The 21,020-nt window shown below is 38.7% G+C and overlaps 3 protein-coding genes across 8 annotated transcripts in view; 1 reads left to right on the top strand and 2 right to left on the bottom strand.

Annotated features, from left to right (window-relative positions):
* The first annotated feature begins 628 nt into the window (after positions 1–628).
* Positions 629–4,540, top strand: LOC115011294 (ninjurin-1). Its single transcript, XM_029436387.1, has 3 exons — positions 629–691; positions 3,503–3,734; positions 4,395–4,540. The coding sequence occupies exons 1-3, from the start codon at positions 629–631 to the stop codon at positions 4,538–4,540; spliced, it is 441 nt and encodes a 146-aa protein (XP_029292247.1).
* A 6,030-nt stretch (positions 4,541–10,570) lies between these two features.
* Positions 10,571–16,583, bottom strand: emd (emerin). 2 transcript variants are annotated; one of them, XM_029436000.1, is made up of 8 exons: positions 16,489–16,583; positions 15,881–15,959; positions 15,370–15,468; positions 13,767–13,859; positions 12,276–12,310; positions 12,155–12,180; positions 11,368–11,427; positions 10,571–11,280 (listed from the first exon to the last, which is right to left on the bottom strand). In XM_029436000.1, the coding sequence occupies exons 2-8, from the start codon at positions 15,957–15,959 to the stop codon at positions 11,079–11,081; spliced, it is 594 nt and encodes a 197-aa protein (XP_029291860.1). In that variant the 5' UTR covers positions 16,489–16,583; the 3' UTR covers positions 10,571–11,078. The 2 variants fall into 2 exon arrangements, with proteins under 2 accessions (XP_029291860.1, XP_029291861.1); XM_029436001.1 differs by having other exon boundaries at positions 15,355–15,468.
* A 2,023-nt stretch (positions 16,584–18,606) lies between these two features.
* Positions 18,607–21,020, bottom strand: part of flna (filamin A, alpha (actin binding protein 280)) — a 46,764-nt gene continuing 44,350 nt past the window's right edge. For 3 of the 5 annotated variants that reach the window (XM_029436651.1, XM_029436652.1, XM_029436650.1), the window contains exons 47-48: positions 20,787–20,984; positions 18,607–20,160 (exon numbers count right to left, since the gene is read on the bottom strand). In XM_029436651.1, coding sequence (XP_029292511.1) covers positions 19,976–20,160; positions 20,787–20,984 — 383 coding nt within the window. In that variant the 3' untranslated portion in view covers positions 18,607–19,975. The remainder of the gene's footprint in view (positions 20,161–20,786; positions 20,985–21,020) is intronic. The other 2 variants (XM_029436649.1, XM_029436653.1) reach the window with 1 other exon arrangement.

The raw sequence follows: 21,020 nt of genomic DNA on the forward strand, positions 1-21,020 counted from the left end.
ACGTAGAGAGAACTGTTCAGACCTGTATGAACATTCCTAAGTCTTGTTATTACCCTCTCCTCTTTCGTACTCCAGACCCTGTACTCCCAACTAATGGCTTATGTTTAAAAAAGTACTTTCTCGGTTCCTTTCATTCTGTTCCATCTTTTTTAAATGTCCCTCAATCCCTCATCACCACTAGCTTCTGACTTATTAATCTTTACATTGATTTGACTACTCCCACTCTTCAAAGCCCATTTTGTTGCTTTAACCGCCTTCTCATTTCCATCAATTCCAACATGAGCAGTGACCCACAACCTATGAGACAAACACATTTGGTGAATCCGGAATAATGATTGTAGTATTTCAAACAATAAATCCTATCTATTTTTATACTCATTAGTGCTGCACACACGCTGCATAATGCAACAGTGAGAAGTTACACTGTTAAGAAAGCACCTCTCAAAAAGGTAAAGAGAAGAAAGTGACACACAGTGGGAGGAGTTGCCTGACTTGTTAGGCCTGTTTACTCCCTCAACCCTCCCTGTGGCTCGTACAGCACTGAGCTCTGAGATTACATCTCAGCACATATTCACCACAGCAACAACAGAAAGAGCTTTCCTGGTAGCTAATGTGGAAAGACTGGAAAATGGAGAAAGCACACAAACTGAATGAAGAGGACATCGCTCTGAATAAACTTTCTGACATAGAGGTAAGCAACACAGACAAACCCTCTCCTATTACTATTCAATTATGTTCTGCTTTATTCTCATCTTTTCTATTTTATGTTCTGCTTTATTCTCATCTTTTCTATTTTATGTTCTGCTTTATTCTAATATGTTCTATTTTATGTTCTGCTTTATTCTATTCTGGTTTTGATCTGTTAAAATTAGTTTTCATTATTTTATTTTCTATTCTATGTTATGTTCTGCTCTATCTTATATTCTGTTCTATTCTATTCTGTTCTCTAAAACAGGGGTGCCATCATTGAGGCGTCATGAATAAAAAATATTGTACTCAGATAATGATAAGCAGCTCCCTTCATTTCATCCTTGATAACTTTACACTGTACAGGTATACGTCCCATAATTAATTAATTTCAGTTACATCCATTTAGGATTTAATTGTACATTGTTTGGCAGTTAGATAATACCAGAGGAATAATAAAAAAGAAGATTTAGAAATTGCTAAAAGCTCAGATGTTTAGTTTAGAAGATGATCATTTAAGTATAGCAAGTGTTCATCATGTGTTCTTATTACTGAACACAGCACTGAATGGACAAATCCTGTAGAAATCTGAATGTAAACATCAGATGTACAACTCTACTAGCTGTTGGAGGTCCTTGGTAATATATACTGTAGATGTCATTTACAAAACTTTCCTTTGCCTGGAGTTATCACATTTATTGGACTATATATTTCTAATGCAGTATGTGGAGATACATATTTATCAACAGAGAGGTCAACTTTGTCCCATGCACCCAATAAAACAAAACGGTGTCTGCGAGTCAAACCCTATAGCCGCTAACATGTTTACCAGTGGAGACCAGTGAAACCGAAGCCCTATTCATTCCGTCTTTTGTCTGAATAATTCCAAAAGGCTAGAATGATCCAGTAATTCTCAATAAATGAAAGGTCGAAAGACGAGTAAGGTCTAAAGAGGAGTAAGGTCTAAAGACGAGTAAGGTCTAAAGACGAGTAAGGTCTAAAGGCGAGTAAGGTCTAAAGACGAGTAAGGTCTAAAGGCGAGTAAGGTCTAAAGGCGAGTAAGGTCGAAAGACGAGTAAGGTCTAAAGACAAGTAAGGTCTAAAGACGAGTAAGGTCTAAAGACGAGTAAGGTCTAAAGGCGAGTAAGGTCTAAAGACGAGTAAGGTCTAAAGGCGAGTAAGGTCTAAAGACGAGTAAGGTCTAAAGACGAGTAAGGTCTAAACACGAGTAAGGTCTAAAGGCGAGTAAGGTCTAAAGGCGAGTAAGGTCTAAAGACGAGTAAGGTCTAAAGACGAGTAAGGTCTAAAGACGAGTAAGGTCTAAACGCGAGTAAGGTCTAAAGGCGAGTAAGGTCTAAAGACGAGTAAGGTCTAAAGGCGAGTAAGGTCTAAAGGCGAGTAAGGTCGAAAGACGAGTAAGGTCTAAAGACGAGTAAGGTCTAAAGACGAGTAAGGTCTAAACACGAGTAAGGTCTAAAGACGAGTAAGGTCTAAAGGCGAGTAAGGTCTAAAGAGAGTAAGGTCTAAAGACGAGTAAGGTCTAAAGACGAGTAAGGTCTAAAGACGAGTAAGGTCTAAACACGAGTAAGGTCTAAAGACGAGTAAGGTCTAAACACGAGTAAGGTCTAAAGACGAGTAAGGTCTAAAGAGAGTAAGGTCTAAAGGCGAGTAAGGTCTAAAGACGAGTAAAGTCTAAAGAGAGTAAAGTCTAAAGACGAGTAAGGTCTAAAGACGAGTAAGGTCTGAAGACGAGTAAAGTCTAAAGAGAGTAAAGTCTAAAGAGGAGTAAGGTCAAAAGACGAGTAAGGTCTAAAGACGAGTAAGGTCTAAAGACGATAAAGTCTAAAGACGAGTAAAGTCTAAAGAGGAGTTAGGTCTAAAGACGAGTAAAGTCTAAAGAGAGTAAAGTCTAAAGACGAGTAAAGTCTAAAGAGGAGTTAGGTCTAAAGACGAGTAAAGTCTAAAGAGAGTAAAGTCTAAAGACGAGTAAGGTCTAAAGACGAGAGACATCTTGTCTAGCTATGCTGCAGGATACATCCATGAGAAAAAGCCTTTGACACTGATGTGGTTTTAACAAACAAAATAGTCACTGGTGCAGAGACATATCAACAGTTTACCTAAATACCAGATGCTCACCTACATGAACTGATTTGTGACAAATTGTCGGTTTCTAGAGTTGTAGGAAGAGAATGCCCCACAACATGTTGTCTCTCTCTCTCTCTCTCTCTCTCTCTCTCTCTCTCTCTCTCTCTCTCTCTCTCTCTCTCTCTCTCTCTCTCTCTCTCTCTCTCTCTCTCTCTGGCTCTGGCTCTCTTTGTCTCTCTGTCTCTCCCTCTCTCTCTCCCACCAACAGATTATTACCTCTTGCCACTCCCTTTTCTTCTTGACAACCTGAGTACATAATTTGACATGGAGGTACACAGAGAGCATAGTAACAAAATAACAAACTTTGGTGACGCATGTACAATCAGATCTGTGAAAGAGAACAAAAAAATAACACTGTTAGTCATTTTATCCTTTACTGCCAAAGGTGGATCTGTGTGTATGCATGTGTGTCATGGCCTCTTTTTGTTGTTGTTTTGTGTCTCTTTGTAGCAATTTTGCTTTATTTGTACTTATATGTTTCTTTGTGGTCATTTTGAGTCTCCTGGTTGGTATGTGTTTCTTTAAATTACATTTTGTAGGTGAAGGCCAGGGGGGGCCCTGAGACATGGGGGCCCTGAGCTTGTGCCTGATAGGCCCATTCAGTTTGTTATTTACTGGACCTGAAACTTTACTTTTTCTCAGATCTAACTTCTCCTCTCAACACTCGCAGGCACAGACAGCCCCCTCTGGTAAAGTGTACCGCTCCATCAACATGAATCACTACGCCACTAAGAAGAGTGCGGCTCAGAGCATGCTGGACGTTGCCTTGCTGATGGCCAACTCGTCCCAGCTGAAGACCGTTCTCTATGTGGGTCCTCATTACCGTTTCTACTTCCCCCTCCTTGTGCTGCTGTCTCTGTCCATCACGTTACAGGTCATGGTGGGGCTGCTACTCGTCTTTATTGGCAAGTGAAACAGACTTTTTGCATCTCCATTGTTATTATTCCTCCTCCATCGTTCTTGCACTTTAAATGCATGCCTTTGATCTTAGAATCTTTAAGTTTGGAAGATGAAAAGAATCAAAAGCAGGCAGACTGTTTTAAAGAGGACAATCTCCATCCTTGTCTGCCTGACCGAGACTAAAGGGGCATTGGTGGAACAGTTCCTTTAACTCTTTATTAATCTTCAGTTTATCCATACCTCACATATTGCACATTTCATTTCATTAAGATCCTTTCTTTACAAAAACAACTTATCAGACTCAGTATCTGCCTGTACTACATTAAGTAATCTGATCAAGCACTAAACTTCACTATTCTGTGATTTTAATATTATTTCTATTTGAAATATAACTACATATTTCACATTATTTTCTTTATCTACACGTGTGTATATCAGCAGTGCTTTGTACCTACAACATTTAATTTGAGAAGTTTTTGTAATCATCAGCACAATATTGTTTTGTAATATGTACTCATCCTATACTAAACTTAACTTAGCTTCAAAAAGCCCAACATCAGTTACCTAAAATAAAAAAGCTTTTTTTTTTCCCTCCCTTTGTTTATGTCTTTCTGTCGCTCATGCTCATCAGCTTCTTATGTAGCTCATTTAGTTTTTGCTGTTTGCAGTGAAGTACGATCTGAACGATGTGAGGAAACACTCCAAGTTGAACTGGATGAACAACGCAGCGACAGTGTTTGTCTTCTTCACCGTCCTCATCAACATCTTCATCACAGCGCTTGGATTTGAGGGACATGCTATCAGGTAGGCCATTACTACGGAAGAGTATTAGTGCCAGGCATAAGGGGGAACATTACAGAACACACAAATACAGTACAGTAAGCTTTCTTACTGCTCTTAACTCTGATTTTTGTTTTTCTTCCCAGGTCAGCTGTGACATCATTACCAGAGCCTCAGCTTTCCCCTCTGCCAAACGACCATAACATGACTGGTGGCATTTAGACTTCAAGCAAAAGTCTTTTGACCAAAACACGACTTTTTGATCTCTTAAAGCCTTGAAATCTAAAGGGTTATGGAGGGACAGCAGCGGCTTTATAACTTCTGTTTCAGCTCCCTGTTGAAAATTATGATTCAAAATTGCAAAGATTCACCCAGCTGCAACACCTGAAACCTTCAATTCCTGAATGGATTTGATGGATCGACCATCACATGATCAACGCTGACACCCAGAAAACCTCAGTGACCAAAGACCACAGCCTCAGCTCAGGATCACAGCTGTCAAACCAAACTCAACCAAAAACCTCAATTTAAATACATTACCACTTCCTCAACTTCCTTCAGATGACAGACTACTGCAGAGTACTTTTTTTAATCTTGTAAATATAACATATTGGTTCTTTTAAATGTTAGATTGGCGGAATTACATTTCTTTAACAAAACAAATCCAAACATTACATAGTATTTGAAAGTGTTGTATGCTTGGAAACATGTCTCGTATTCTGTTAATATTTCTCAGTTTCTTAGGAGCTGGGACCTTAAGTATTTATTTTATTTATTAACACATTTCAACGGCCTTAGGTTTTTGATTGGATGACAGCTTGGAAATATGAAAGATGGCCTCAGTTCACAAGTCTGTTGTGCTACATGACATCATCATGTATATTTCACACATAAGAAACAGACAGAGGACGACCAGCGGATCACTGAGCAAACAGCGGATCGAGGATGTGCGCCGGACAGAGGACCACAGATCACTGAGCCAACAATGATAATTATCGGCGACTATATCAGGCATTAACATTCCCTGATGAAATTATCTGTGATATAACAGAAAGAATTCCAGAAATGCTGTCTACCCACAAATCTGTGAACAAGATTATTATTCATGCTGGGAAAAATGATATCTCAAGGGGAGAAACGGAAACACTAAAACGGACTACTGAACTGCTAAAAGTTGTAGGCTCTAAAGACATTGAAACATACATCAGTGGTTCCATCCCACCAGCCAGGTCAAGAGTAAATCGTTTTAGCTGAATTTTGGGGCTCAGCAGGTGGCTATCAATTGCTGCAGCACCAACCACAACAAGCCTGCACACCAAGGACCCCAGTCCCTCAATTCCACCGCCAGACATGGATGAAGTTGAAATTCTGTGGAGTAACATTGAGACACCCTACCCCCTCTCCTCCCCCTCCTCCTCATCTTCCTCTCCCTTCCTCCTTTTTAATGACAGGATGAACAAATTGGTGAAAGGTGGTCTTAAACTGACACCTCAAATAACCCTCCGCTCTAAACCATCATCCACCACCATCATCCCCCGTTCTTCTCCCCCCTCCAAGACATCCCGCGCACCTCCCCCTCGGCTTATACGAAAAGCTCACTAATGGACACTCAAGGACATCACTTCCCCCTCCCCAACTGGTCACCAACCTGTTCTAATATGTCATACCGTTGCTGTCTTGACCACTGCCAGACTAAATAATCAGCGCTCAGTACACACTACGTCTGGTTATCTTAGATATATCAGTACACAACCAGGACCGGCTTTGACTCCTGTCACAGACTCCCTGCAGCTGAAAGTGGCTCTTCTGAATGTCAGATCATTGGCTAACAAATCTTTTTTGATTAATGATCTAATAGTTCAAAAGAACTTGCACTGTATGTTTCTAGTCGAGACCTGGTTAAACAACATTACTGGTGTGGCAACACTGACTGAGACGTGTCCCCCAAACTATAAATACTATCAGGCAGTCAGGCAAAAATAAGAAAGATGGAGGGATTGCTGCTCTCTTATCAGCATCGCTTGTATGTAATGACATTGACCTGGGTGAATTTACATCATTTGAATATCTTGCTATTGAGCTCAAAGCAGAACTATCTTTGCTCATCATCACATTGTACAGGCCACCAAAATATTCAGCACTATTTCTAAAGGAATTCTCAGAGCTGATTTCACTCAGCATCACTAGATGTGAAAAAATAATCCTGCATGGAGACCTAAATATTCACGTAAATAAGAAGAATGATCCCAAGACTATTGAACTTGAAAAGTTACTAGACAGCTATGATCTAAAACATAATATCAGTGAACCCACTCATCAGCATGTTAACACACTAGACTTAGTGACAACGACAAGGCTGGACATCGATAAGGTCTCAGTAATCGAATTACCAATATCTGACCATCACTGTGTGTTTTTTGATGCTAACCTAATCTTAAAGACCAAAAGAGAGACAGTGGTCAAAAAAAGAATACTAGATGGCACAGCAGAGAAAACATTCTCTAACATCATGAGATCATTTGAGCCATGCTCAGACTGCTCCTTAAATCTCATGGTTGAAAATCTAAACAACACCTTGTCATCTACCCTAGATATTGTTGCTCCATTAAAGGTCAAAAAGAAATCCACTGACAGAATCTCCCCATGGTTAAACAACAGCAATGTTACTCAGACTAAGAGGACTTGTAGAGCAGCTGAACGAAGATGGAGGAAAACTAAGCTCACAGTTAACTACGATATCAACAAATAATCCATGGCTGTCTATGGTAAAGCAATGCAGCTGGCAAGAAAGGATTACTTTCTAGGATTATCACAGAGAATGTTGGAAATTCTAGAATACTATTCTCGACTATTAACCAGCTACTTAACACTGCCCCCACCCCTCCGCAGTCCTCTGCATCACAGTGTGATCGCATTGTTCCTTGATAACAAAATAACTTCAATCAGAGCCAGCATCACTCATGATGCAGACACAGAGAACATCTGCAAACATTGTGATGTAACCATGGGAACATTCACCTGCATCACATTAACTGAGCTTCATAAAACTGTTATGGAATGTAACTCCTCCACCTACAGCATTCCTTAAGCGGATATCCGACAGCATTTCAAGTCACGTCAAGTCACTTCACAGACACCTTCAAAACAGCCGTTATAAAACCCTTGCTAAAGAAACCTAACCTAGACAGTAATACGCTGACCAACTACAGGCCAATATCTAACCTTCCATTCATCAGCAAAATACTAGAAAAAATAGTCTTGGTCCAAATAAACTCCTTTCTTAAAGAAAACAACATCCTGGAGGAATTTCAATCAGGCTTCAGAGCATGCCACAGTACAGAAACTGCTCTGACTAAAATAATTAGTGACCTCAGACTAAACTCTGATACAAACAAGGTCTCAATTCTTATCCTGCTAGACCTGAGTGCAGCATTTGACACGATCGACCATGACATCCTAATTATTCGTCTAGAAAAACTGGTTGGTCTTTCTGACTGTGTATTAAACTGGTTCAGAACATATATCAAAGGGAGAAAATATTTTGTCAGGCTTGGAGATCAGCCCTTAGTTATGCTGCTATATGCGTAGACTGCCGGGGACACCTCCCTACTCTCCTCCTTCTCTTCCTCTCTCCTCCCCTCCCTCTCCTCATCTCCCTCTCTATCTGTATACATTTATGTAAATGTATGTTACTAACTCATCATCCGGGGTATCATCCCGGGAGTTTCTGTGTCTATCATGTGGCAGGTTGCCACTGATAAAGTTTACGTCAGGATCAGGAATCGTGGCTGCGCCTGCTGCCCTGGTCCTGCTGAAGCCTTTTTGACATTTTCCTTGATTCATCCAAACTTTCTCTTTTTCAACACAACGTCATTTCTGTCAAATGTTGTATTTGTACTATGTTGTTTATCCTGTACACACGACATCTATTGCACGTCTGTCCGTCCTGGGAGAGGGATCCCTCCTCAGTTGCTCTCCCTGAGGTTTCTTCCATTTTTCCCCCTTTAATTATGGGGTTTCTTTTAGGAAGTTTTTCCTTGTGCGATGCGAGGGTCTAAGGACAGAGGGTGTCGTAACCTGTACAGTCTGTAAAGCACACTGAGACAAATGTATAAGTTGTGATATTGGGCTATATAAATAAATTTGATTTGATTTGATTTGATGTGTCAGAGAAGCATGATGCCCACTTTGGAGTTCCACAAGGGAGCTGCATCGGTCCATTACTGTTCTCCCTATACATAATACCACTGGGGGACATCATTAGAGAACACAATGTGTGCTTCCATAGCTACGCAGATGACATACAACTGTACATCTCTGCTGAACCAAATGGATAAGCAATAATTTCTTAAAATTAAATGAGAACAAAACTGAAATCCTACTAGTAGGTCCTGTAACAAAAAGAGAATTGATGCTGAATAACATGGGGAAACTTACTCCTTTGATTAAACCTGAAGTTACAAGTCTTGGTGCCCCCAAGAACATTATGATCATCCACGACTGGTTTATTAAATGTTCCCAGAAACATCCAAAAGAAAATTGGGGATGCAGCCTTTAGCAATTATGCACCAAAGCTATGGAACACTTTACCTGCAGACATTAGGGAGGCAAGCTCGCTCAATATCTTCAAAAGTAAGCTAAAAACATATCTCTTTACTTTAGCCTTTTAATGGTGATATTTTATATCTCTTTATTTTAGCCTTTTCATGGTGAATTTTTTAATGCTGATACTCTATGCCACTTAGACTAATTTATTTAATTCTGTACTGTTCATTTTAGCTATAACTGGTTTAACATTGAATGTGTAAAGGTAACTTCGATAAATGTCAGAGTGTGTATTTTTGAAAAACCTGATATCAAATAAACGGGAAAAAGAGGAAGTTTCTCTCATAAATGTGTTTGGAAAAAAAATATTATTGGAGAAAAACTGGCTTTAACCAATAGATTTAAGACTACCAAGAATGGGTAGCAAATGGAATAAACCAGTTGAAAGGCCACAGGGGCCCATTGTTGATCTCATGCTTTCAAAATATGGCTGATAGTTTAAAACATTTACAAGAATGGTGTGATGAATGTGGTTTCCCGGCAGAAGGGTCGTTAAGTACGGCACAGATAGGGAAACTAGGCATGATTTCCAATGTTATTTTATACTATTTTAATTCTGCTATTTTATACTATTTTAATTCTGCTATTTTATACTATTTTATTTCTGCTGTTTTATACTATTTTAATTATATTTTATACTATTTTAATTCTGCTATTTTTATACTATTTTTAATGCTACTTCACACTCATTTACATCAACACTGTGATTATTGTACTGTAAATGCTGTCTAATCTTGTACTATGTTTTTGCTGTGAAGCACTTTGGGCTACAATTCTTGTATGAAAGGTGCTATACAAATAAAGCTTATTATTATTATTATTATTATTATTATTATTATTATTATTATTATAAGAACAAATCACGTTAGACAACAGCTGCAAAAAAAACAAATCTGCATAGATGGAAAACATCGTGCAGCATTTCATGCAAGAAAGCAAAGGTATTAAAGGAGGGTTAGCATTACTCAATTTTTCTTATTCAACAAATTTGATGAAAAAGACCAAAACCATGAAATAAACATGTTGTCTGCATCTAAATACTTTCTGACTGCTCTGTCTATCTGTCACTCTCAGCCAACTCAAACGAGAGGAAACAATGCATTTGTTTGGGACTATTTCCAGCGGTTGTCATGAGCCCTCTCCCTGCCTGGTAACACCACTAATTGTTTTCAATTATGTGCCACTACTACTCTGATCTCCAGCCCCGGTAAACCCGGTAAGAGCAAGAACACTTCTTCTTGTTGGTCTGCTTCTCAAGTGATGTTTCTGCATCACCTTGATGGTGTTCGTCTCTTTCAAATAATTTAAATATTGTCGACTGCTTTGGTTTTCAGACATTGTACAGTTCTTGGAAGTACATCTCGCAACAACTGAAGCGATAAAACGTGTTGTAGGGTACTGGGTCAAAAAATCAAACAAAGGCAAGAATCAGACAAAAGATCTGCACACGGTATTAAAAGTTCCCAGCAATTTTAATTGTGCAACATTTCGATGCAACAGAAATCTTCGTCAGACTTGTCAACTCCCCATCACAAAGCAAAACAAGCAACATACATAGAAACAGACACATTGATCACTCACGATTGACTGTCGATCTGCTCTCAAGTTAGACCAATCAGAGCAGAGGTAAACACTTTGAAAGGATAAACAAACGTTTTGCCCCGCCAAAATACCACCACAACATTCAGAAATGCAGTACTTGAACCATACATGACTGAGGGACATTATTTCAATCTATATATTAATTCTAAAATAATTCCTGGTCCCTCAGGCGGGGCGGGGGTTCTGATAGGCGGGGCAGGCTGCCCCACCAAAACAATGGTCGGGCATATACCAGGCTTTGTCTAAACAGACTATAATTTGTCTGATTTTGTTCATTTCACTGATTTGGTGACACTAAGAAATAAAGAATATTTCCAGCCTTTAAAGGTTTATGGAATTGATAACATCAATATATCCGATCATTGAATCACAAAAGGATTTGCAAAAGGATTTTCTTCATTGTTGATCACACGGCAGTAGGCGTAGTAGATGACAGCTGCTGACACAGCTAACAGCAGCAGCAGCCGAATCACCTTCCACATGCTGCCTCCAGACTTTCTTTCCAGATCCCTGGATCGTGCTGCTGAGCTGTGATTGGCTGTTCTGTAAGTGACAGGGGGCCTGAAGCACAGCAGGGAAGAAGGTATTTAGAGCAGGTGAAGAACCTGTTTGCTCAAACACACCACTAGTTTATACACTAAGACTTACTCTGTGTCTTGGTCCGATTCCTCGTCTTCCTCCGGCTCAACGTTGTTTCTTCGTTTCAGCCTGAATGGAGAAATACAAGCAATATTTTCAAAGGCATTTACACAAAGTAATAGAGCTGCACAATATGTTGATTTTTCAATTATTATAGCAATGTCAACATGACGAACACCTAGCCAAAGACTGAGATGTTGCACCCTGGGATTTTTTCAGTAGAAAACTGCACTTCAAAATGTAACTATCGTTCTCTTTTTATTCACTTTTTATTCACTTTTCACTTTAATATCTGTTTATTTATCACAAGTAATATTGTTATCGCGATATTCAACATTGCGTATTTTCCTCATCGTGCAAAGAATCAATGTGCAGTATTAGAAAATAGCATAGTACTCAAGCACTGTATAATATTAAGGTACTTGTACTTTACTCTACTCTTTACTTTATTTCAATGTTATGCTACTGAATCCTTCTTGTCCACTATATTTCACAGGGAGATTATGTGGAGATACTACTATTTTGTAATTCATGTTTATAAAAAATAAATAAACTTGTGTTTTGGTTGAAAATATCTCTTTGACTATTTATTGTAATTTTCCCCACATAAAAAAAATGACGTGACTGAAACAGTGCTGGTTGTTTGTTTCCTGTGTCTGTGTGCACTGTACTGAATTAGAACTCGGAGGTGACGAGCTTCAAACACAAATCACATAACAATTAATACATAAAGGGACTTTTGCCACCTCACAGGTTAATCAACGTGTGTGTGTGTGTGTGTTAAAACTGTACTCACATGTCTGAATGCATATCTTGTCTAACCTGTGAAAATGAAAGCAGAACAGTTTGTGAGATTATTCAGTCACAGAGCGGAGGACTCACAAACACAGAGAGATACGTGGACCAGCAGGACTCACCGGGGTGTGATATGTGATGTAGGTAATTTCCTCCGCTGTAAAGAAAAAAAAGACAAAATCATTTTTGGACCTCATAGAAATATGAACACCAGGTGGCCAGTTGCTCTCTGTGTTTGTGATTCACATTAACATCCTCGGCTGTAATTATAATGGGTCTAATTTACAACAGCGTTATGTAAGAAGAGCTCTGCTACTGTTTGTGATGTTTGGTGATTGGGGAGACTTCAACACTCAGTAAAAGTTACTATGATTACCATGAGTTGGTTGTAGAGCCATCATTGTTTTTAAGAGTGGACACAACATTACCCAATTCAAACCTGGAAATGTATGATTCTAACGATCTAACGATTCTCTACTGAATGTCTTTCACTGTGTAATGAGGCAAGATAGTAAAAGTCAGCAGCAAGAGCTTAAAACAAATGTGGTGTTGGATATTGTTGGTGAGCTATTGATTGGCCCCTGCTATTAAGCCAAACTCTAAACTTTTTTAGGTGTTTTTTATTTATGTGAACAAATTGTTTGTGTATTTGTGTTTGCAAACTTGCTTGCCTTTAATTGCCACTTGAGGGACGAATAAAGAATTTTGAAATGAACAGAACTTTAATGATCAATTCATTGTTTAAGTCATTTTACAAGTAACAGTCCCAAACACTCCCAAGTTCCACCAACTTCTCAGTTGTGAGTATTTCCTACATTAGTTTATCTTATGTGATGGTAAATTGATTATCTTTGGGTTTTGGATTGTAGCTTTCAAGACGTCCCGTAGAAAATAATGGAGGGATTAAAGGGGCGGCTTTGGCTCAGGAGGGAGAGTTAACATGTGTTGTAAAGCGCTTTGAGTGATCGCAAAGATTCGAAAAACGCTATATAAAAACAGTCCATTTATCATTAACTAAAGTATTCATTAGCTTTAGCCCTACAAAAGATGTATTAATTCATTTAATTTAACTTTGTTGAATTTCCCAGGTACAATTTTTGCATCTGTTTCTGTAAAAAGATGTGCCACCTTTTGCACTTACTGCTGCTTATGGACTAAGGGTGGGAACCACCAGAAGCGACTGTGATACGATCCCGATACTTAAGTCACGATACGATATTATTGGAAATTTAAACATTTTGCGATATGCTTTGCACTGCGATAACATTTAATCGCATATCTGTTTTCTACATTTTTGTTTGGACCAACTTCCTGCCAATCCCACTGACCTCATCAGAAATAAACTCAAGCAATTGTTACCAAATGTTGTAATTTGTATATGCAATATCAATCATTTATATAACAAAAGACTGATAGTTGATGTCCATGTATCGATACAATATTACAACACAGAATATCCCCCCCACTCTTCCTGCTTCTTCAACATTCCTTTAGTTTCGTGGTGTCAAGCAACATCATCTGCCCTTCAGGGACATTTGTAGATCCACAAATAAACAATCAAGCACAGAGACACAGCTTCTGCAGAGCAGCAGACTCACTGAGGAGCATCCTACCTTCCTCTCTGTAGTAAGTCTTATCAGGCGAGGGTTCTTCCACTGGAGCGTCCTCCATGGCCTTCTCAAGCTTCTTCTCGTACAGAGTGGAGTCTATGTTCACACAAACACATTATGCACTTTTGACATTTTTAAAACATATGATGGTGTTGGATATTGTTGGCCAGCTATTGGCCCCTGCCAGTAGCCCTTTGGAGTCCGGGGATAATTTGGCTGTTTTTGCAGACTTTTGATTCTGCTTTTCTAAACCTCATTAGGAAATGTTTAGCAGGTCAACGTTTGGTATCTTTTGTTTCAGCACCACCTCACCTATATAACCAGATTTCATGTGAGTGTGTCTACGAGCTCGATGCGCTCAGCAACATGAGAGCTGCTGCTTCATTCTGTGACTTTACTTTGTGTGTTGCTCTGCTGTCCGTTGTGTGGAGTTTTGGGTGGGGTCGGCGTGTGGTGCAGAGTAAGTGGGATGCTGAGTGGGCACATGCTACATTTGCAAAAATATTTTTGTATCAACTTTATATCATCGTATCTCCGTTTTTACTGGGTCTATTTGCATGAAACAAAGACTGGCAGAGAGTTTCAAGCCAGTACGTTCGACAGAAGCAGCCGGCAATGTTGGCCAGACTGTCGTTTTTATGCGGCACCGGCTTGAACAGGTCACGTGATCTGATCACGACGGTGTGACGGGCGACTCCTAAGGGTTAAGCCAAACTCTTCTCTTGTGTTTGCAAACTTGCTTGCCTTCAATTGCCACTTGAGGGATGAATAAAGTATTTTGAAATGAACAGAACTTTAATGATCAATTCATTGTTTAAGTCATTTTACAAGAAACAATCCCAAACACTCCCAAGTTCTCAGTTGTGAGGATGTCTTACTTTAGTTGATCTTATGTGATGGTAAATTGATTATCTTTGGGTTTTGGATTGTTAGCTTTCAAGACGTCCCGTAGGGCTTTGATTGAGAAAATAATTGAGGGATTAACTCAAATATTAATTAGCTGTAGCCCTACAAAAGATGTGAAGCGAAGTGGTAGCTTGCTGTGAGGCTGCAGCTCTCATTAGATTTTGTTTCTTTTTGCTTCAGCTTAATTTAACTTAATGTACAATTTTTGCATCTGTTTCTGTAAAAAGATGTGCCACCTTTTGCACTTACTGCTGCTTATGGACTAAGGGTGGGAACCACCAGAAGCGCCTGCGATACGATCCCAATAATTAAGTCACGATACGATATTATTGGAAATTTAAACATTTTGCGATATGCTTTGCACTGCGATAACAATTCCTCGCATATCTGTTTACTACATTTTTGTTTGGACCAACTTCCTGCCAATTCCACTGACCTCATCAGAAAAATACTCAAGCAATTGCTACCAAATGTTTTAATTTGTATATGCAATATCAATCGTTTATATAACAAAAGACTGATAGTTGATGTCCATGTATCGATACAATATTACAACACAAAATATCAAAAATATATAATAGTTTTCTGGTGTCAAGCAACATCATGTGGTCTTCAGGGACATTTGTAGATCCACAAATAAACAATCAAGCACAGAGACACAGCTTCTGCAGAGCAGCAGACTCACCGAGGAGCATCCTACCTTCCTCTTTGTAGTAGGTCTTATCAGGCGAGGATTCTTCCACTGGAGCGTCCTCCATGGCCTTCTCAAGCTTCTTCTCGTACAGCTTTCGAGTGGAGTCTATGTTCACACAAACACATTAACTGACTGCTTCAATATATTTACCACAGCAAACAAAACATATACAAAATAAGACTTCTCTGCATCGTCTAAGTGCTTGGGGGGAATTTGGAGAAATCTATAAATTTAACAAAGAGCTTCATCATGTGAACTGTTCAAATGAATAACTGTTCAAATGAATTGGTGTATTATGAAAATGGGTTTGCGCTTTGATTCTATTTGATCTCATGATATTCTCTTATTCATTACATAAAGTTAAGGTGATTAAACATGATTACTCTACTACAGTTAAAATATGCCGTAAAATTGCTATCATAATTATCCTATACTGTTATGATTACAGTTATTCCTCTTATACCTACAACTAGTTAAACATACATAATTATGTAATTAATGTGTGTACTTTTCTTACCGACTATGGGTCCATGTTTGATGCCATACTGAGAGAGCAACTTGCTGAGCTCCTCATCACTTTTCTCACTCAAAGACATCTGCAGATAGATATATAAACACACACACACATATATATATATATATATATACATATATATACATACATATATATATATACATACACATATATATATACACATATATATATATACACATATATATACACATATATATATATATATATATATATATATACACACACACACACACACACAACAGATGTGGGAAAGGGAGGAGACTTGTGCAGTATGCTGCCCGCCAGGCTGCAGTCCAGCAGGAAAACGTCAAAGAAAGGATCTCAAACTGTTGCTACTGGTCGATTAATAAAAAGGCAACATTTGAAAGTCAAAACAAACACTTACACGCGAAATCCCACCTTTATTATACGTTACAACACGTTAACTTCTGCATTGTATATCCATAATACCTCAAACCAGAAAACGACATAAAACTTCGCGGCTTTTTTCCCCTTTTTTATATATCTCGCGCGAGCAACAAACGCAAGCTATTAAAAAAGGGGAAATTATAGATTGTTGTTTAAAAGTTGAAATAAGATTGTTCACTTACCTTTGAGATAGACAAACGAGTTTGGGTTGGAAATTGTATCTTAAACCAGGGCGAGGTTGAGTTGAGCAGGCGAGCAGCAAACTGTAAGTGGGAGTAACTGCTGGCTGTATCCGGACGACGTAGCTTGGCACACCTACGATACTACGAGCCTCCTCAATGCTGTGCTGGTACAACCATTACTCAACAAAGTCAAATATAGCCTTTAGCCTATATTTATAATCTACGGAACTATTAAATGTGGAATTCCAGTACTTGTAATATGTCTTTGTCACGACATTTGAACATGCTGCAGTAGGAAACCCACATGTCAATAATAAAATGAATGAATTCCTTATAGCTGCTTCAGTTTCAGGTTCCTGGTATTGTTCATGCTAGTTTACTGTCACACTGGACGCTTGAATTGAACATAGCCATAGTTCATGTGAATAACAGCAACATTATGCTTTTTCTACTGTGACAAGTAAGAAACGCCTGCAGAACAGCAATTCATCTGATGTAAAGTTGATGTTTAGGACATATTATGTTAAATGGTACCAATATAAAGTCTCACGAGTGCCTCATGTTCGAAAAAACACTACCATCTTGGTTGGCCCTGAGGTAGATAACACATAACAGCGAGTAGTAACTCTGCAGTAGCTCTGCAGTGCCCTTCCAGTGGAGGACAGGTGATAAAGGGCCATATATAAAAAAAATTATATAATAAAATAATATAGCATAACTAAGCTATATTTGTATGCACCCTGGCACCTTATTTACAATAAAATGACATGTCTTAATCATGCACTGTCGTTAAAGGTTGTTTAAGAGCCACACCATACTGTAAAGTAAGATAAAGTTATGAGGTTTGTAAAATGAAATAAAACTGCACCTACAATCATGATGGAGGCCTACTTCATGTTATAAATCAAAAGGCAATTCCAACTATTATTTAAAAGTTACTACATCGTTGGAAAGATTCAAAAAGATTGATTTGTTTTTTTCCCACCTGGAGCAGTAGGCCTACCTTTGCAGTTTCTCCTCTACTCTTACCACTGTTGGTTGTGTCACTCACCCCTATAATAATAATAATAATAATAATAATAATAATAATAATAATAATAAATTGTATTTGTAAAGCGCCTTTCAAAGCTAAAAGCAATCTCAAGGCCCCTTCCCTCAGACAGCCTGACTCCGCCACAGCATAAGGTTTTTAGGTGGAAAACAAATGCAAAACCAAAAGATTACATTACATTTCACCTTAAATTTAAGAGAAATTATAAGTGCAACAACCAAGGATTTTGTTATATAGTCAGAAAAACAAATGTTTTTTACATGAAACATTTTGGGATTAATGTATAACATGTATTTAACATGCTGTGTGGGACTAAGATTCTATTTTAAAAATAAATAAACACCAGTTTACTTTGAAGTACTGTATTATTTATTTATTATATAGACCATGATCATCTTCAATGCCTTAAGGACATATGTTTTACTTAATATATTTATGCACTACTGTCTTTTCCCCCCTTGTGTTATCCTCGATGGTTTTGCACGAGTGCTCAAACAAACAAAAAAAATAGCTTTCTGCGCCAACAAGTACAACTACAATGATAAAGATCCTCATCCATTACAAAACTTACTTCAAACCCCAAATTATTGTTACTGCATGTAGTTTTTTCCTGAGGAATGTAGACTAAGACTCTCGGGTACATCAGTTTGGTCTTAGTTGTGTGATTCAAACAAATGGCTGGAGGCAGGCCTGTTCAAAGTTCTGCATAAACAATGCTGTGAAGTCTTCCAGTATGATTCCCTCTCCTGCAGCGGCCTCTGGAGGTCCAAAGTGAGTCAGGCCTAATAAGGAGTTGGAGTTTTCCAGGAAGGGCGTTGGCTGCAGACATCACGTTATAATCTAAACATTTTCCACTCACTGGAAACTATGTGGATGTACACTTAACATTACTGCCAGGCTTATGCTGATTCACCAACGTTAGGAAATGTCAGTACTCAACACACGACACCACTAGTCCTTTTTAAAATAATTGAATTTTGATTGAGTTTACATTTCACCCTTTTTGCATTTGTCATGATTTAGAATCTTCATTCATTCAATGTGAAAAAGACAACGTTTAAAGACAGTTTGATTGACAGAAAAATACTTAAGACAACTTTATTGTGTATCAAAATACTGTCTTACAAACACTTTAAAGCTTTTTATTCATTTATTTATTAAGGACAAGATTCATTTTTTTGTTCTGAAAGATAGACTATGCACAAAGCGAGCTGGAAGGATAAAGGGAGGGGGTGAGTGGCGGCTGACAGGGGTGAGATACAAAACTGAGCAGAAAACATCTGTTGTCAGGACGTGACGAACCACAACATCATCTTCAGCCCTTCTGTCCAGCAAAACTTACTTCCCTTTTTAAACCTTTTAATTGATATGAAAAAGTTCCATACTCAAAGGTGAACCACCACAAATGCATCATGTTGATGTTATTCTGAATCAGAGGCTTCCTGTGTCAAGCGTTTTTAATGAACATGCAGATCACGTGTTCCATTAAAACACACATACGCGTTGTTTCCCAGCAGCAGTGTTGAGAGAGCATGTGAGACAAACCACAAGTAAGCAACTGTGAAATGTGTTCACGTACATGTGGCCTTACCTTTATCTTTTGTAAATTATTTACTATTCTAATCCATATTACGGCTTTAAGAACAGCAGTGCCTAAAACTGGATCAAACTAGCAGCAGTTAAAACAACGGGGTTAGTTAAAGAGCATCATGAAAACCACATGCTGAAGTGGACCGGACCAGTGCTGAGCACTTCATCTGACTTTTATATGGACAATTAAAGATCTTACATCAAAGTGTGTCGTAGTGTGTGAAATGTTACTTCTAACACTCTTTGGTACAAGTGCTGTGATTGGTCATATAAATCGGAATCCATTACTTATGTGTGTAAGAGTAGCTCCTCCAGTGTAAACAGTAACCTTCCATCCAATGCTGGGCTCACAATCTACTGCTGCTACACGACGCTAAGCTATCACTGTACACTAGTTCAGACAAATCTGCTAATGTCCACTAAAGTCCATGACGGAAAATGTATAAAAAAAACGCAAGGCACAATTGTCTGGCTGACCATAATAAAAAGGTGCATGTTTTTTTTGTATCCCTCCCTAATTTTACTGAATGATGGGATTAGCATAAGAACAAGAACAAGAAATGATCATAAAGAGGAATATGTGTCCATGCATTAATCTTTGGGAGATTCTGGACTGGATTACAGTGAACACTTTTAAAATATTGACTTGTGGATAAACACAGAAGTCTGGCTGAGGGTAAACACTGATGTGAGTTTGTTTTCTAGTTGGTTAAATAGTCATAAAATAAGACACACAAAGAAGCCAGAAATCTAAATTTGTAACATGGGAGGGACTTGTAAACAATGATCGATTAGACTCTAGATAGAATTTCAGTTGTTTTTAACAGTGGTATACGTTTCGGATGTTTAGACAGTAATGTGGTAGGGGCTGCCGGGGATGTGTTCGTCTCCCCACTTGACCACCAGGATGTACTCTCCCTTCTCTTTCAGCTGGTAGCTGACGTTGTACAAGCGGTTGCCCAAATGTTTGACTAGGATCTCCTCACAGGGGACTTTGGGCCCGTCCACCCCAACCAGGAGCATGTTACGCCCTGTGGATAGACACAGAACACAGAAATATATGAGATCAGCTCAGTATACCAACTACAAATAAATGAGACCACTGAGACCATGTTTGTGTTAGCGTGATACTGTACCCTTATATGGCAATATGTTTGTGCCTCAATTCTTAGCATGTTGTGGGACATTTTGAGCACAGAAGAAGAATTGTACTAAATATATTTATTCACATATTTGCTATTATGTTATGATAATAACCACTCGCTCAGTTTTAATAATTTGCTTTCTTTCAACTGTAATCACCACATCGCAGTTGAATGCCTCCGCCAACCAGTTGAGTTGTCATTTAAACCCAGTCTGTCCAAAATACCATCACTTTATCGTATTAGACGTTTGTGAGAAATTGTCATAATCAGCATTTGAACTTTGTGAGGTCACAGTGAAAATCTGTGGAATTATTATCTAATTTCGGAACCAGGAGAACCCAGAAATAGGTCCTTCGACTTCGCAACTTATATGCATTTAACAAAGTAATTTTCTATGCTGTATATGTTCCATGTGTGATTAGGGTTGAGATGCAAATATTGTCCAACACATATTTCTTGGAGAGGTGAAAAAGCACAAAAAAAGCACTTGTTAGCATCACTATCATACACACCGGCTTTGCTACAGTCGACACTGAAGCTGTTTTTCTGACCGATGAAGCCCTTGGTCAGGCCCATGCCCTTGGCCGCGACCTTGCTGGCGTCTGACTGGGTGGGAGCCGCCTGCTGTGAACAGCTGATGGCCCGGGTCACAGGGTCAACCATGACAGAGGAGGTTTCGTGCATACTGTGGCTGGACACGAGCTTGGAACCTGGAGACAAGAGTGTAAGTTCATCTCAGGGATATT

This window comes from Cottoperca gobio, chromosome 7, assembly GCF_900634415.1.
Source record: "Cottoperca gobio chromosome 7, fCotGob3.1, whole genome shotgun sequence".
Lineage (NCBI taxonomy): Eukaryota > Metazoa > Chordata > Actinopteri > Perciformes > Bovichtidae > Cottoperca > Cottoperca gobio.

Excerpts from the sequence above, each read along its gene's own strand:
- LOC115011294 (XM_029436387.1), top strand. The coding sequence starts at position 629 with ATGGAGAAAGCACACAAACTGAATGAAGAGGACATCGCTCTGAATAAA. Across the intron at positions 692-3,502 it reads ATAAACTTTCTGACATAGAG|GCACAGACAGCCCCCTCTGG; the intron begins GTAAGCAACACA and ends CAACACTCGCAG. Across the intron at positions 3,735-4,394 it reads GGGGCTGCTACTCGTCTTTA|TTGCAGTGAAGTACGATCTG; the intron begins TTGGCAAGTGAA and ends AGTTTTTGCTGT.
- emd (XM_029436001.1), bottom strand. The coding sequence starts at position 15,959 with ATGTCTTTGAGTGAGAAAAGTGATGAGGAGCTCAGCAAGTTGCTCTCT. Across the intron at positions 13,860-15,354 it reads GGAAGGTAGGATGCTCCTCG|ACTCCACTCTGTACGAGAAG; the intron begins GTGAGTCTGCTG and ends GTGTGAACATAG. Across the intron at positions 11,428-12,154 it reads CAAGATATGCATTCAGACAT|GCTGAAACGAAGAAACAACG; the intron begins GTGAGTACAGTT and ends TTCTCCATTCAG.